The following is a 13,120-nucleotide window of genomic DNA, read 5'->3' on the forward strand; positions in this document are numbered from 1 at the left end:
CGGTCATGCTTTAGATGGAAAGAAACCCCCTAAAGGGGAAAAGAGGGGGAATGCAGTGGGTGGTTGAGGTCCGGTCCCACCGGCTGGAGAGAAGAAAAGGATGTGTGTGCCCTTTCAGTTGTTTCGTGTGGCGGTGGAAGGAAGGAATTTCTCACTAGGTTTGGTCCGGAACCGCTGTCTGCCTGAGGCAGACAGAAACTGGAGCCGGCTTATCGCTTAACCCCATTGGGAAGCCGTCGCCAAGAGTTCGCTTAGATCAGCCCACAATTCGTTAAGCGTGCAAAATACGACTTCCGCCAAATTCAGAGATAGACACTCTCACTCACCACTTCGACGACTAACGACAACAGGGTCAAGATGTAAGTCGCCCTCACCGGTGATGCGTTCACGTTCAATCTCGAGATGAATCCGAATCGCTGATGGATTTGAATTTTTCAGGAGTCACCGGAAGTACGAAGCGCCTCGGCACGGTTCGTCAACCTTTGCTGCTTTTCACCATTCGCTCGACGTTGGAAGATGAAGTTTTTTTTGTCTGGACTGGGTACTGACATGGGTCGATACAGGCTCCCTTGCCTACTTGCCCCGCAAGCGCGCTGCCAGACACCGTGGAAAGGTCAAGAGGTCAGTCATCTAGATGAAGGGAAAAAATTTTTCTTGGTGCAATCGCGATTTCGAAGGCAGTATACTGATTTTTTTTTTTTGCTTCGCGACAGCTTCCCCAAGGATGACCCCAAGAAGCCCGTCCACTTGACCGCCACCATGGGTTACAAGGCCGGTATGACCACTGTTGTCCGTGACCTCGACCGCCCTGGTGCCAAGATGCACAAGAAGGAGATTGTTGAGGCTGCTACCGTTATCGAGACTCCTCCTGTACGTGAACCGACTCCGGCTGCAGGAGAGACGCATTCTCTCTCTTCCGGGCGCATGCCCTCGTTACTTAAGCACCCACTTACATATCATATTCCTATAGCTTGTCGCTGTCGGTGTTGTCGGTTACATCGAGACTCCCCGTGGTCTCCGCTCTCTCACCACCGTCTGGGCTGAGCACTTGAGCGACGAGGTCAAGCGTCGCTTCTACAAGAACTGGTACAAGAGCAAGAAGAAGGCTTTCACCAAGTACGCCAAGAAGCACGCCGAGGAGAGCGGTGCTTCCATCACCCGCGAGCTCGAGCGCGTCAAGAAGTACTGCACTGTCGTCCGTGTCCTCGCCCACACTCAGATCCGCAAGACCCCCATCAAGCAGAAGAAGGCCCACCTTATGGAGATCCAGGTCAACGGTGGCTCCGTTGCCGACAAGGTTGACTTCGCCCGCAACCTCTTCGAGAAGCCCATCGAGATCGACAGCATCTTCGAGAAGGACGAGATGATCGATGTCATTGCCGTCACCAAGGGTCACGGTTTCCAGGGTGTCACCAGCCGTTGGGGCACCAAGAAGCTTCCCCGTAAGACTCACAAGGGTCTGCGTAAGGTCGCTTGTATCGGTGCCTGGCACCCTAGCCACGTCCAGTGGACTGTGGCCCGTGCTGGTCAGATGGGTTACCACCACCGTACCTCTTGCAACCACAAGGTCTTCCGTGTTGGCAAGGGCTCCGATGAGGGTAACGCCTCCACCGAGTTCGATATCTCCAAGAAGCAGATCACTCCGTAAGTGCCCTATAGTGCCTTGCCTGGTTACCACAACTTAACTAATATCATCTCCAGTCTTGGTGGTTTCGTCCGCTACGGTGAGGTCAAGAACGACTTCCTGCTCCTCAAGGGTTCCGTCCCCGGTGTTAAGAAGCGTGTCATGACCCTCCGTAAGACCCTCTACCCCCAGACCAACCGCCGTGCCACCGAGAAGGTCGAGCTCAAGTGGATCGACACCTCGTCCAAGTTCGGTCACGGTGCTTTCCAGACCCCCGAGGAGAAGCGCGCCTTCCTGGGTACCCTCAAGAAGGACCTTGTTACCTCTGCTTAGGGTGTTTAGGGAGATTTCGGTTTGGAGTAGTGCGAATTATATTTTCTTTCAATAAAAAGCGAATACCTTTCAAGTCTGCTCCTATGACTGGAAAGTTAGTCCGGCCTTTTCCTCTGGTCTAGTTTACGTAGTCGGACGTCAATTTATGACAAGTTAATTTATGCCCAATGATTGAATTTATGTTTGCAGTAGGGAGTTAAAGTAGAACTATAATTCTGTTGAAGTTTCACGGTCAAGGAGAAAGGCATTTCTGATGCATACAGAGCATAATGCACGGTTGGTTTGTGCGTGAAAAACTTGCCATCCGCAGGATCAACCGCATCCTGACCACGGCAAACAAACACTAGTACCACCTACTCCAGTTCCTTCTAGAACCCGGTTCGAAATGTTTTCTTGTCTCTTCAGAGAGAATCTCTTCTTTCTGGGCTAGTCCTCTCCAACCCGTCACGGTCAGATGATGAGCGCCGCACTGCGACGGGGGCCGCACAGCCGCAGCAGCCATTGCGTCATTGATCGCATCTCGCGTTGGGCTTCATCTTCACTTCCATCTCCCGCCCTGCCCACGCTTTTCTCTACTCACATCTTCTTACACCAACGAACCCAAATCCGTGCATCACGACTACAGACCTCGCAATACCACCACCAGTGCCTGTCCCGAGTCCATCACCCGAGCAGCACCCTCATCCCATCTCGCAAAATCACCCGCATCACCACCACCACAACGACAAAAATCACCACCCGCACCATGTCCTCCGACGACGCCTACATGTCCTTCCTCAACAAAGCCAACGCCGACCTCGACAGCGCCAAATCCACCGCCCAACCCTCTACCTCCGCAGCTGCACACACCGAAACCGTCCACACAGGCGTCCGCATCCCCGCCCCGCTCACCTCCATCGACGCCTACTACATCTCCGAAACAGACGAGCCCTTCGAGCCGGTCGCGTTGAAATGGGACGGCGCCAACCGGGGGATTTGGCCTGATGCTTGTACGTTCACTATACCCTAACCCTCTGGCCGTCATCTAGACACAGGGAGTTTCCCCTGCTCAACCCCGATAGTTATGAAACGATATAACTAACAACCGAAACAAAGCCCACCTCTCCAACCTGATCTCCGGTAGCGGCAGTGACATCCCCCCAGACTCCATCGAAACCCTCTCGCCTGCGTCCTTCGATCCGAAAAATCAGTACGCTTCTGTCCTTCGCGCTGTGCGCGCGGCCGCTAGCCAGGCAGCTGGGGGCGGGGAGCCTGCGGTGCAGGAGGCGGATGTTGATGTTAAGGTTTATCGGGTTGAGGTTGGGAGTACCCGGGTGCAGTACTATATTTTGGCGTTGGATGTTGATGGGGGGTTGTTGGTTGGTGTTAGGGCTTTGGCTGTTGAGTCTTAGGTTTTTTTTCTGTTTTTCCTTTGAGAATGGCTAGGGAAAGGGGTGTCTATAGGTTGCTATGGTATGAGTAATGAGATTGATTTTTTTGTTCGCTGTTTCTCGGAGGTGTTGGTGTGGGAGTTGATGTCTACTTCTTGGCGTCAGTTTGTATGAATATGTTGCCGTGCTGGGAATGAGCTAGCATATATATATTCCGGCTGACCTTCACATAAACAATCAGATCTCGTAAGAGAGAGACTGGGATCTAGGATTGATGGTGAGGACTGATACTGCTCTATGCGTTTCTAAGGCAGCATTAGACCTAGAGCGTGTGGCAAGCAAGCACATATATATGGACAACGCATCAATTATATGTAAACCCCAATCGGGGTTTGATGTAACGGCAAGTTGTGCGGAAAAGTCATAATAGATGAGAGAGGACATTGTCTTGGGATAGTGTGAGGTACAAAGTTGGGATGAGATTTCTGAGTAGTGGGATTATTTATTTTCAACCAAGGCAATGTCATCAATCTGGATCTCAAACTGGGACTACCGGCCCACGGTCAAACCTTGACTTCCGCATCATGGATTGAGTCAGATGTACTGTACTGTACTATAGAAAATGTGTTTGATGATAATATGGCCTAATACTCATAGGGGAGGGGACCAGATTGTTAGTTCCAAGCCAAAAACCGACTCAATTCAATCCACTAAGAATTACGGATAAGATTGAGGTACTCTTGCTCCTTCCATGATTCCGTGAAATTCCCCTAAAGTTCAATATCTCAGTCATCACCATATCTGATAACTACTCAAAAGTCTCAGACTGAATCAGTCTAACCATCTGCTTCCGAACTCCAGCATCCGACTTAGTCAAAGTATGCTAACCACCGAACCAAAAACCAGCCGCAAACACACCAAGACCTAGTTGACTGCCCCAATTTCATTTTTCTTGTGGCTTGTGGAGGGTCCCTGGTTCGGTGGAGTCGCCAGGCGTTCGTCGGTCATCGATTTTGCATCAGGGACCTGGTGCTGGACAACTGTTCCCGATATGTAGATCAGTTCTTATCTGTCATTGTGAGATATGACCTATCAAGAGATAAGCATCGGGCGTCGTCATCGAGAAGGATGGACGCGATCATCATTGAACTTATTCTTTTCTTTCTGGAAGATGGCTCCACGGCAGGGTGGGAGATCTTATTTAGTCTGTCTCTGTTTGGATGCATTTCGGATCGGGGAGTGAGGCGTTACGTTTTGAGGTCTATGGGGCGCGGATACTGTGTACTGCTGGTTGCTTTGATAAAACTATAGGTGGATAGGTGTATGGTGATAATGGTGCTACACCTTTTGATAGACATAGATGCAGTGATGGCAGGCGGTCGCACGAGCCACCAGCCACTCATTACTTGGGACGAATTTCAACTCCCAGGGGATAGTCGGACGGACGGTGCACTATGTGTATTGTACATTGTAGTTTGCGGTGCTGTCTGTGCGTGTGCTTCGAGTCTAGCTGCTTTTTGGGGGTTCGAAAAGGGGAAGGTTACAGGGGACTGACTACGTACAAAGGCTAACTACGGGATGCTTGGCTGGGGAGTGGAAGGGGTGGTACTGTAGCCTGGACAGCTCTTCTGATGGGAGCACTCAAGGGTATATATATGTATGTCAATTGATAGCATCTCTCCCCTCAAGAAGGCAACCCGACCCTAGGAATACCTAGGGAATGTGGTTGTTGCAGGCGAAAGAGAAGAATGCACGTACGGAACGGGAAGTGCTGGACGCGACGAAGCAAGCCCTTGCCCTGATTGACGATCGACGTGATTTACTACTAGTAGTTAGTGGCCGTTCCAGATTCCGTGGGTCGAACCCGTCATTCCCGACAGAACTCCTTCTCGCCGGCAACCAGATTCTTCTTCACATTCACACCTTGTTTGGTTTGATTGTTGATAGTTCAATAGAAAGGAGGCATGGATGGATGAATGGATGACTCAAGTACTGTACAGTACCATCTAACTATTATTGCTGGTTGACAAACATAGGCACAAATTCATCCCCTCCCCAAACAAGAGGCTGCACGCTAGCCATGCACAAGTGGTTCTCCATCACATGGTGCCTGGCAGCAAAGTCGATCAGGTCCAAGTATAACTCTCCATTCTCGCCAGCAGGCGCCACTCGTTCTTACATTGCCTTCGTCCAAGCGTCGCAAGCACCCTACTCCGGACAACCGTCTCCACTGCTGGGCCCAATGGGTGCACAGGGCTCAGGATTGAAGCATTCCTGAGCCAAGCCTGTCCCTTGATCTGCGGATGCCTGCACTTCCATCATGTCTCTGTGTTTGGATCAAACTCTCCCCTCGGGCAGTCAAGTTCAGTCGAGACTGTGTGCTCCTGCAGGGCCATGGTCCCGTAATATTAGCTGACCATGTATGTAACAATTACCTGGAAGTCCGAGGCGCCAGCCTAGAATTGACCTTGGAATCTTTTTCTCTATTCTGGTCTTGTCTTGCTCGTCTTTTCTCTTTTGGTCCTTTTCTCTTCTCCTCTGCTTCTTCTTCTTCTTCTTCACTTCAGCTTCTTCTCTTCGCGCTATTCCCACCACCACCATCATCACCCCCTTCTTTGGGCGACGGGCCGCATTGCTTCCAACCAACCTCCATTCGCGCCCTCCCCCCCCGGCCGGTTTTTCTCTCCCTGCTCCATTCTTCTGTGTTTCCCCTCCATCGCTCGTTTCTCCTTCCTTTCCTTGCACACTGTCCGCGTCTGACAGTCCTCCATCTAATCTTCATAATCTCTTTCTCTACTGCTGAGTGACACCGTCAATCCTTTTCCTTCCAGCGCGCGTATCTTCATGTCGTCGCAGCCATAGGGGCCTTGTCTGTGAGCATCGGGGCCACTGTTTCGTCTGGGTTGGTTTCAGTCTCTTTTCCAATCCACCACGCGTCAATCGTCCCTCGTTACCTTGCCCTTGCCTCGACTACAGTCATTACCGCGGCCCCATATCGTAATTGGAAGCATTCAGCGACGACCTTCGTGGAGCATCGTGTCTCTCGGTTGATGGAGATCTAGTCTCTGCTCTACGCGCGGGACCCCAACATAAGAGAGAGGCCGAGTTACCAGTGCACAAAGCCGGTCGATTCTCAATCGCAAGGAGTCGGGTACCTAGCAGTTCTGGAACAACAGGTCCTGACGTGGAACAACACAGACCAGTGCCGGACTGTCTGCTAGCGGGTGGTATAGTTGGGAATTGATAGCAATTGGAAAGCGGGAAGGGCACCATCATTGCGAGACCTGGCACCGACATCAACAGCACACACACGCACCCAAGATGTCCTTCAAATCCTCGGGACGTGGCACCCCTCACATCCAGCTGAACTCAGGACGGCAGGACCCCTTCGCCGACTCGGACGACCCCTATGCATCGGTGCCGCATCAACAAATTGGACGGGCGTTGACGCCGGGGATGGTGCAGTCGCCGTCCGATGGCACACTGCAAACGATGTGGGGGTCACCGACCCCGCAGGAATCGACCGAGTTTCTGATCCCGCCACGACCGCATCGCGGCCACCGGGAGGAGATGGACAGCATGCGGTCTCCGGATATGTTGTCGACCCGGTCGTCGCGGCGGACAAGCTGGAGCTCCGAGGGGGCCAGCTCAGACACCCGCGGGTTCGTCTACACCCCGTTCGAGGGCCAACGGTCTTTGTCACGCGTCGCAAGCGATGATGTGGATGTGAATACCCAGACGGTATCGGAGAAGTACAATATTATGCCCACGGAGGGCCTGCTGCTGTTTCGCGGGGTGCCTGAGGACGATGACTACCTGCACGAGCCGGACCCGAACGACAAGGATCAGGAGTGCGACATTTGGAACAGGCGCGGGATTGCTAATGTGGGGGGGTTGATCCTGATCACTATAGGCTTCTTGGTGTTGTTTGTCGGCTACCCTGTCATGTATGGATGCAATCTAGTTTGACGGGGGGGCGCAACCCCCCCAGTCTATCTTTTTTTCTTGTTGTCTGTATGGAGAATGAATGCTGATTATCTTTTCTTCTTTCCAGGTCGGCGGTAGAGAGCTTCAGAAAACCATCCAGACCGACTTGTCAAGACCTGGATCCCCTCTGTCTTGATGTCCCAGAGCAGCCCATGTTGACCAATATTCGAAGCGGGCTGATAGACCCGGAGACGCCCAAGTCGGCCATGAGCAAGAAGACGGCGGATGGCAAGGAATGGCAGCTAGTGGTAAGCATTGCGATGATTCCCCAATGGAGGGGGACAGCCAGCATACCGGGGCTTGGCCTGAGGAATTGTGGCTGATTTTCTGCGTTATGCAGTTTTCGGATGAATTCAACACTCCGGGCCGAACATTCTACGATGATGATGATGCTTTCTTTCAAGCAGTGGACTTATGGTATGGTGTCACGCAAGACTTGGAGGTAAGTCTCTTCTGTTGGCTCTAGTATCTGATATCCCTTACTAACCCGACTTCCAGTGGTATGACCCAGATGCAGTTACGACGAGAGATGGAGTCCTGGAGATTCGTTTTGATGCCTTCGCCAACCACGAAGTAAAGTACCGCTCCGGCATGATGCAAAGCTGGAACAAGCTGTGCTTCTCCGGTGGACGCTTGGAGGCCAGTGTCTCGTTGCCCGGCACTGGCGATGTATCCGGCTTCTGGCCCGGCTTCTGGGCGATGGGAAACCTCGGCCGCCCTGGCTATGCTGCCACAACTGAAGGCCTGTGGCCGTACAGCTACCACGACGAATGCGACGCCGGTATCACCCCCAACCAAAGCTCCTCGGACGGTATCAGCTGGCTGCCGGGCATGCGTCTCCCCGCATGCACGTGCGATGGCGCAGACCATCCCTCCCCAGGGAAATCGCGTGGAGCACCCGAGATCGACGTGATGGAGGCCAACGTCATTGCCCTGAACGGCAACCCAAACGCGTATATCGGCTCGGTGTCTCAAAGTTTGCAGATGGCGCCGTTCGACATCTGGTATATGCCCGACTACGGTGAGTCCCCCCTCCCCCCTTCGTCAACATATCCATCCCATCTTCCCAGCCCCTAACCATTCCACAGATTTCACAGCCGTCTACGACCCAAAGATCACGGAGATCAACGCCTACCGCGGAGGACCCTACCAGCAGGCGATGTCGGGGCTCACGAACCTCAATAACGACTGGTACAACGGCTCAGAGTACCAGGTCTACGCCTTCGAGTACCACCCGGGCGCCACGGGGAACATCACCTGGTTCGTGGGCCAGGACAAGACGTGGACCTTCGACGGCCGCGCCGTCGGCCCCAACGGCAACGTGGGCCAGCGACTGATCCCGGTTGAGCCCATGTCCATCATCATGAATCTGGGAATGGCGTGGAACTTCGCCCCGATTAACGAGAGCATCATGAGCTATTTGCCTGGCTTCATGCGCTTCGACTATATCCGCATCTACCAGGACCCGGACGAGATCAGCGTCACCTGTGATCCGCCAGGCTACGAGACCACCGATTACATCGCCAGACATCCCGAGGCTTATCGAAACGTGAACCACACCACTTGGTATGTTCTTCCCGGCTCCTACCTTTTCTTTATGTGCATGTCTAACAATCTTCAGGGACCGCGCCGGATACGAATGGCCCAAAAACACCTTGATGCATGGTTGTTAGAAAGCCGTGTTAATTGCGTGCGACATTTCCAAGTACAAGACAACAAATTTAACATTTCTCTCACCAATTTTTCCCGCCTTGGTTTGGTCGGCGGGCAATTCGTTGAGGCCTTCCCCCTCCCACGAGTCATTTTAGCGACATCGTTGTTTTTTCGTTCTCCCTGGCGTTGAGGGCGTCTTGAGGATGTGCATGTGTGTGAGTGAGTGAGTGTGGGTGGTATAGTCGGAGGGGCGGCTTGGGTTTCCCCTTTGCATCATCTTCCTCTTTCTTTGCGACTTAGACGTTTCATTCCCACTACCCTTTCTCTTCTTTTCTTGCCCGTCCCCTACCTTTATTGCTGTTGAGTTGAGTTCTTACATTCTGTCACCTACCCCCTACCAATCTTGCATGCTGGCATACTTCTAATTTCTGATTCTTTTGTTTGTGTGGGGGGGAGTGAGATGTGGATATTATCTTAGAATGCGGTCCCTCGGATGGATTGCGCGAAAGATCGGATGGACCATAGAGCATGTACTGTACGTCCTGCGAGAATCATTCTAGAACCATAAGCATACACTCCTCGAAAGACTGCACCACGCCCTCACCCCAGTCTGCCTACACCAATATCTAGATCCAGTATTCCTGCTCAATCAATCAGTCTTACGAAGTAATCCCCAATCCCCAAGCCAAACCCGCACCCACCCCTCATTTACAGGAGGGAATCCCACCAAGCCGCGGAACCCCGCCGCCTCGTGCACCGCGTCTCCAAACTCACCCGCGGTGCATCCCCATCCCCAAGAAGCGACTTATAAAAACCCAGAAGCCGAACCCCAGGCAACGGAACCGACTCACCCGCCGCCACCGCGTCCTCCAGCTCGCGTATCCAGCTCGACAAACTGGCTAATTCGCATTCTGCATCCAACCCATAAGATGGCAAGTACACTCTTCGCAAGCCCGTTCTCCCCGCTCCATTTGGCAGAGGTATCCGGATTCACGATGTGGAAGTACCTCGTCTGGCCCCTCTCTGGCCCTATCCCCTCGTCGTGGTAATTGTCATCGTCAGCAACAATAAGATCACCCAGTAACTCCGCAAGAATCTCAACGGGAATCCAATCGAGCGTATCTTGCGTGCCCAGGGAGTCTGGGAGGAGGTGCATGCTCTGTGCGCTGGCGAGGAGGGAGGAGAACCAAGTCGCGTTTCGGCCTGGTTTTTTCTTTTCCCTTTTTCCCGTCGATGGGGATGGTGATGGTGACGGTGAAGGTGCTAACTGGTGGTGATGCCTCACGCACCGTGCAGCCGCCGCCAACAGGACCAGCAACCTGCCCAAGCCGACAGATCGAGGCGCGCTCGCCTGCTCGGTGTAGCAGTATGCTCGCGAGGAGCTTGCTCTCTCCGTAGGCGTAGTGGAGCGGGGTGAGGTGGGTTTCTGGGACGGTCTTTCGGGTTTGGGTTTCCTGGGTCCTGTTTTCTACGGTGGCGATGGACGAGAGGAAGATTATGATAGGGTGGTGCGTTGCGGTCTGCGTGAAGTGGGCTAAGGCGCCGAGGTCTTGGAGTTGGGCTTCGAAGAACGCCAGCGGTTGGTGGAAGTCCACTGGCCATTGGGTGTGGAGGATTGTGGTTGTTGAGGTGCTTAGTTCGCTGTAGGTCTCGGGGTCGAGGCCTAATGTGTTGTTTGGGGTGGAGAGGTTGCCTTTTACGTGGTTTACTTCTGCGCCTGCGCCTGCGTCGGGTGGTGTGGGTTTGGACTGCGATTCCTGGGGCACGGCGCGACGGTCTAGACAGGTGATTTTCTGGATTTCTGGTCGCTGGCGGAGGTGATGTAGTAGGTGTGAGCCGATGAAGCCTGTGCTTCCGCTTAGGAGGATGTGTTCCCTGGGGTTTTCGTTTTGGGGGTGGCTTGTGCGTGGTGGGTTCTCTGTTTCGCTTTCGCTTGCTGGGAGGAGGGTCGTGTATCTGTTTGTTTACTATGGTAGCGGCGATAGAGAGAACGCTAGGAGGTTGCCTGTGTATACTTCTACAGCAGCGCCGACATGACCTCCAATCGATCCTTCCGATCATCGTCCTTATCACGGAATACGTAAGAGGCAAGCTTGCTCGCCGACGAGGCCGAGTATCCGGCATGTGGTTTTAGTCGACCTTCATCAAAATCACAGTCGGGCTGGTTCTGAACCGCCCGCCGCACACTGGTCGCCAGGATCTCGACCTGCTGCGAGCTCATCCCAGCGTCGAAGAAGTCGGTATCGGGATCCAGACGCTCGGTATCCGTCAACCGAGCCACAAATGCCACCAGGGAGTCGACGAACGTCTCGTCGGAGGATAGATCGTAGGACGCTTCCTGCTGGTCATTGTCCACTCCGTTTGCGGACGCTTCATACAGGGCGCTGATCTCTTTCTGGTACGCCTGGATGCTCTTCTTACGCTGCGCGGTCCCCTTCGTAGTCCTCACGAAGGGCTTCGCGCTCTCCGCGATGATGATCTTGTCTGCGAGTATGCGGGCGAAATCCGGGCACTTCCCGTAGGTATCTTCCAAAATATTAGGGACATCCTCTCTAATACCCTCCCGCGTCTTGTCAACGGAGTCCGCTAGCTCGACGAGAAGGCCCGGCGTCGGGAAGCCCGACCCGAAGACCAAGGCGCCGTTGACATTCGGATGCGAGCCGACGGCATCCTCGAACTCGCCAGCGGGTTGAGATTCTCGCCCGTGGACAACACCACGATATCATCCCGCCGGCCCCGATACACCCGGCCCTCGGCGACGACCGGGTGCCGGGCGAAGAGATCCTTGGTCTCGAACTGCTGCAGGCCGGGCAAGGTCCGGAAGACGGCCTGGAAGTCGGCTGCGGCGTCACTGGTGCGGGTGAGCACCATTTCGAACTCGTGTGCATCGTCGTCGGGCCCGGTGCGCCGCCATTCGATGCCGTTCAGCTCGTCGCTGAACAAGTAGCAGTCCCAGTGCTGCGAGTCGGCCTGGAACTGCACGAAGGAGCCGCACTCCGTGTTGCCCGTGTCGTTAATCAGCTGGATCTTTTCGGATAGGATCTCTGCTGTTTGCGGCTTGAGGGAGCCTGACGAGTATGATCCGCCATTGTTTCTCGTTGCAATCGTTGTATCTAGATAGATCTATATCCTACCTCCAGGGTGACCAAATGCCTGGTATCTATAAGCATTCACCCCTGTCCAAAAATGGAAGTATTACGCCGATCGGCCGGATTTCGGGCAACAACGCAGCCTGTGTAATGGTGGGCGAATTCTAATGATAATCAAGGATTGAATTTAACTCTGAAGCGGTAAAGGTTGAGAAAGATTGCAAAGAATGACGTCCAGTGGGAGTCTGTGCCTGGGTCCAGTGTATTAACCGGTTGCTGCCGAGAAGAAGTAGAAAGCAACATAACTATGAGGAGGCACAGCATACTCGCGCTGCTTCTTGCCTTTCTGTGAGTGGAGAATTAGCCGACATGACAGACCCGGTGCAAGTGGATGTGTTGATTATTGGTGCCGGTCCAGCTGGGTAAGAATTCAGTACCTGACTCAAAGAAAAGCTAACATGACATAGATTGATGACTGCAGCATGGATGGCCAGGACTGGCACTAGAGCATTGATCATAGATCAAAAGCCATGTCGAACATTGATTGGGCACGCCGATGGACTCGAAAGTCGAACTCTTGAAATCCTCGCCAGCTTCGGGCTGGCCAATGTGCTCTTGTCGAAACAAACCCGACTATTGAAGTCTGTACCTGGGTAAGTAATGGTGTCGACAGGTGATTAATTGTAGAATTTTCTGATACACCTCACTAGGGTGTCTCATCGCAAGGAGGAATTCAGCGTCATAATGTCCGAACCAACTGCAATTCGGGGCTCTCGGTATTCGATGAATGTACCTTGGGCCAGGGCCAGGCGCGGGTCGAGAAGTATCTGCTGAAGATTGTCGAGCAACACAATAACGTGCATGTGATGTGGTCGACGTGCCCACAGTTCATGAAGGAGGACCATAGCGTTATATCCGATTTTGTTCCTTCTTCCTATCCTGTTCACGTGTTGCTGGAAACATCCAATGAGTCAACAAACGGAAGTCACTCCGTGGAAAGGTCAAATAGAGTATCCAGATCGATGAAGGCTGTGAGAACACTGGTGCAAGCCAAGTTCCTTGTG

General features: G+C 53.3%; 4 protein-coding genes across 4 annotated transcripts; 3 read left to right on the plus strand and 1 right to left on the minus strand.

Moving 5' to 3' along the window:
• The first annotated feature begins 303 nt into the window (after positions 1-303).
• On the plus strand, positions 304-2,123 carry rpL3 (60S ribosomal protein uL3). The gene is made up of 6 exons (XM_025692332.1): positions 304-359; positions 439-470; positions 564-621; positions 714-870; positions 971-1,644; positions 1,702-2,123. Coding segments are annotated over exons 1-6 (1,179 nt in total). The 5' UTR covers positions 304-357; the 3' UTR covers positions 1,958-2,123.
• Positions 2,124-2,702: 579 nt separating this feature from the next.
• On the plus strand, positions 2,703-3,348 carry BO97DRAFT_334725 (uncharacterized protein; the record flags this gene model as incomplete). The annotated part of the gene is made up of 2 exons (XM_025691409.1): positions 2,703-2,946; positions 3,053-3,348. 2 exons carry the CDS (start codon positions 2,703-2,705, stop codon positions 3,346-3,348), a joined length of 540 nt encoding a protein of 179 aa, XP_025556854.1.
• Positions 3,349-6,648: 3,300 nt separating this feature from the next.
• BO97DRAFT_419934 (SKN1/KRE6 family beta-glucan synthesis-associated protein) lies at positions 6,649-8,987 on the plus strand (the record flags this gene model as incomplete). The annotated part of the gene is made up of 6 exons (XM_025696612.1): positions 6,649-7,274; positions 7,382-7,562; positions 7,655-7,756; positions 7,813-8,335; positions 8,403-8,880; positions 8,936-8,987. The coding sequence occupies 6 exons, from the start codon at positions 6,649-6,651 to the stop codon at positions 8,985-8,987; spliced, it is 1,962 nt and encodes a 653-aa protein (XP_025556855.1).
• A 674-nt stretch (positions 8,988-9,661) lies between these two features.
• BO97DRAFT_439538 (NAD(P)-binding protein) lies at positions 9,662-12,961 on the minus strand (the record flags this gene model as incomplete). Its single annotated transcript, XM_025697992.1, has 5 exons — positions 9,662-10,170; positions 10,253-10,923; positions 10,989-11,644; positions 11,713-12,035; positions 12,850-12,961. The coding sequence occupies 5 exons, from the start codon at positions 12,959-12,961 to the stop codon at positions 9,815-9,817; spliced, it is 2,118 nt and encodes a 705-aa protein (XP_025556856.1). The 3' UTR covers positions 9,662-9,814.
• Between the last annotated feature and the right edge of the window lie 159 nt (positions 12,962-13,120).

This window comes from Aspergillus homomorphus (assembly GCF_003184865.1).
Source record: "Aspergillus homomorphus CBS 101889 unplaced genomic scaffold BO97scaffold_1, whole genome shotgun sequence".
NCBI classification, from domain to species: domain Eukaryota; kingdom Fungi; phylum Ascomycota; class Eurotiomycetes; order Eurotiales; family Aspergillaceae; genus Aspergillus; species Aspergillus homomorphus.

Excerpts from the sequence above, each read along its gene's own strand:
- rpL3 (XM_025692332.1), top strand. Across the intron at positions 622-713 it reads CACCGTGGAAAGGTCAAGAG|CTTCCCCAAGGATGACCCCA; the intron begins GTCAGTCATCTA and ends GCTTCGCGACAG. Across the intron at positions 871-970 it reads CCGTTATCGAGACTCCTCCT|CTTGTCGCTGTCGGTGTTGT; the intron begins GTACGTGAACCG and ends ATATTCCTATAG.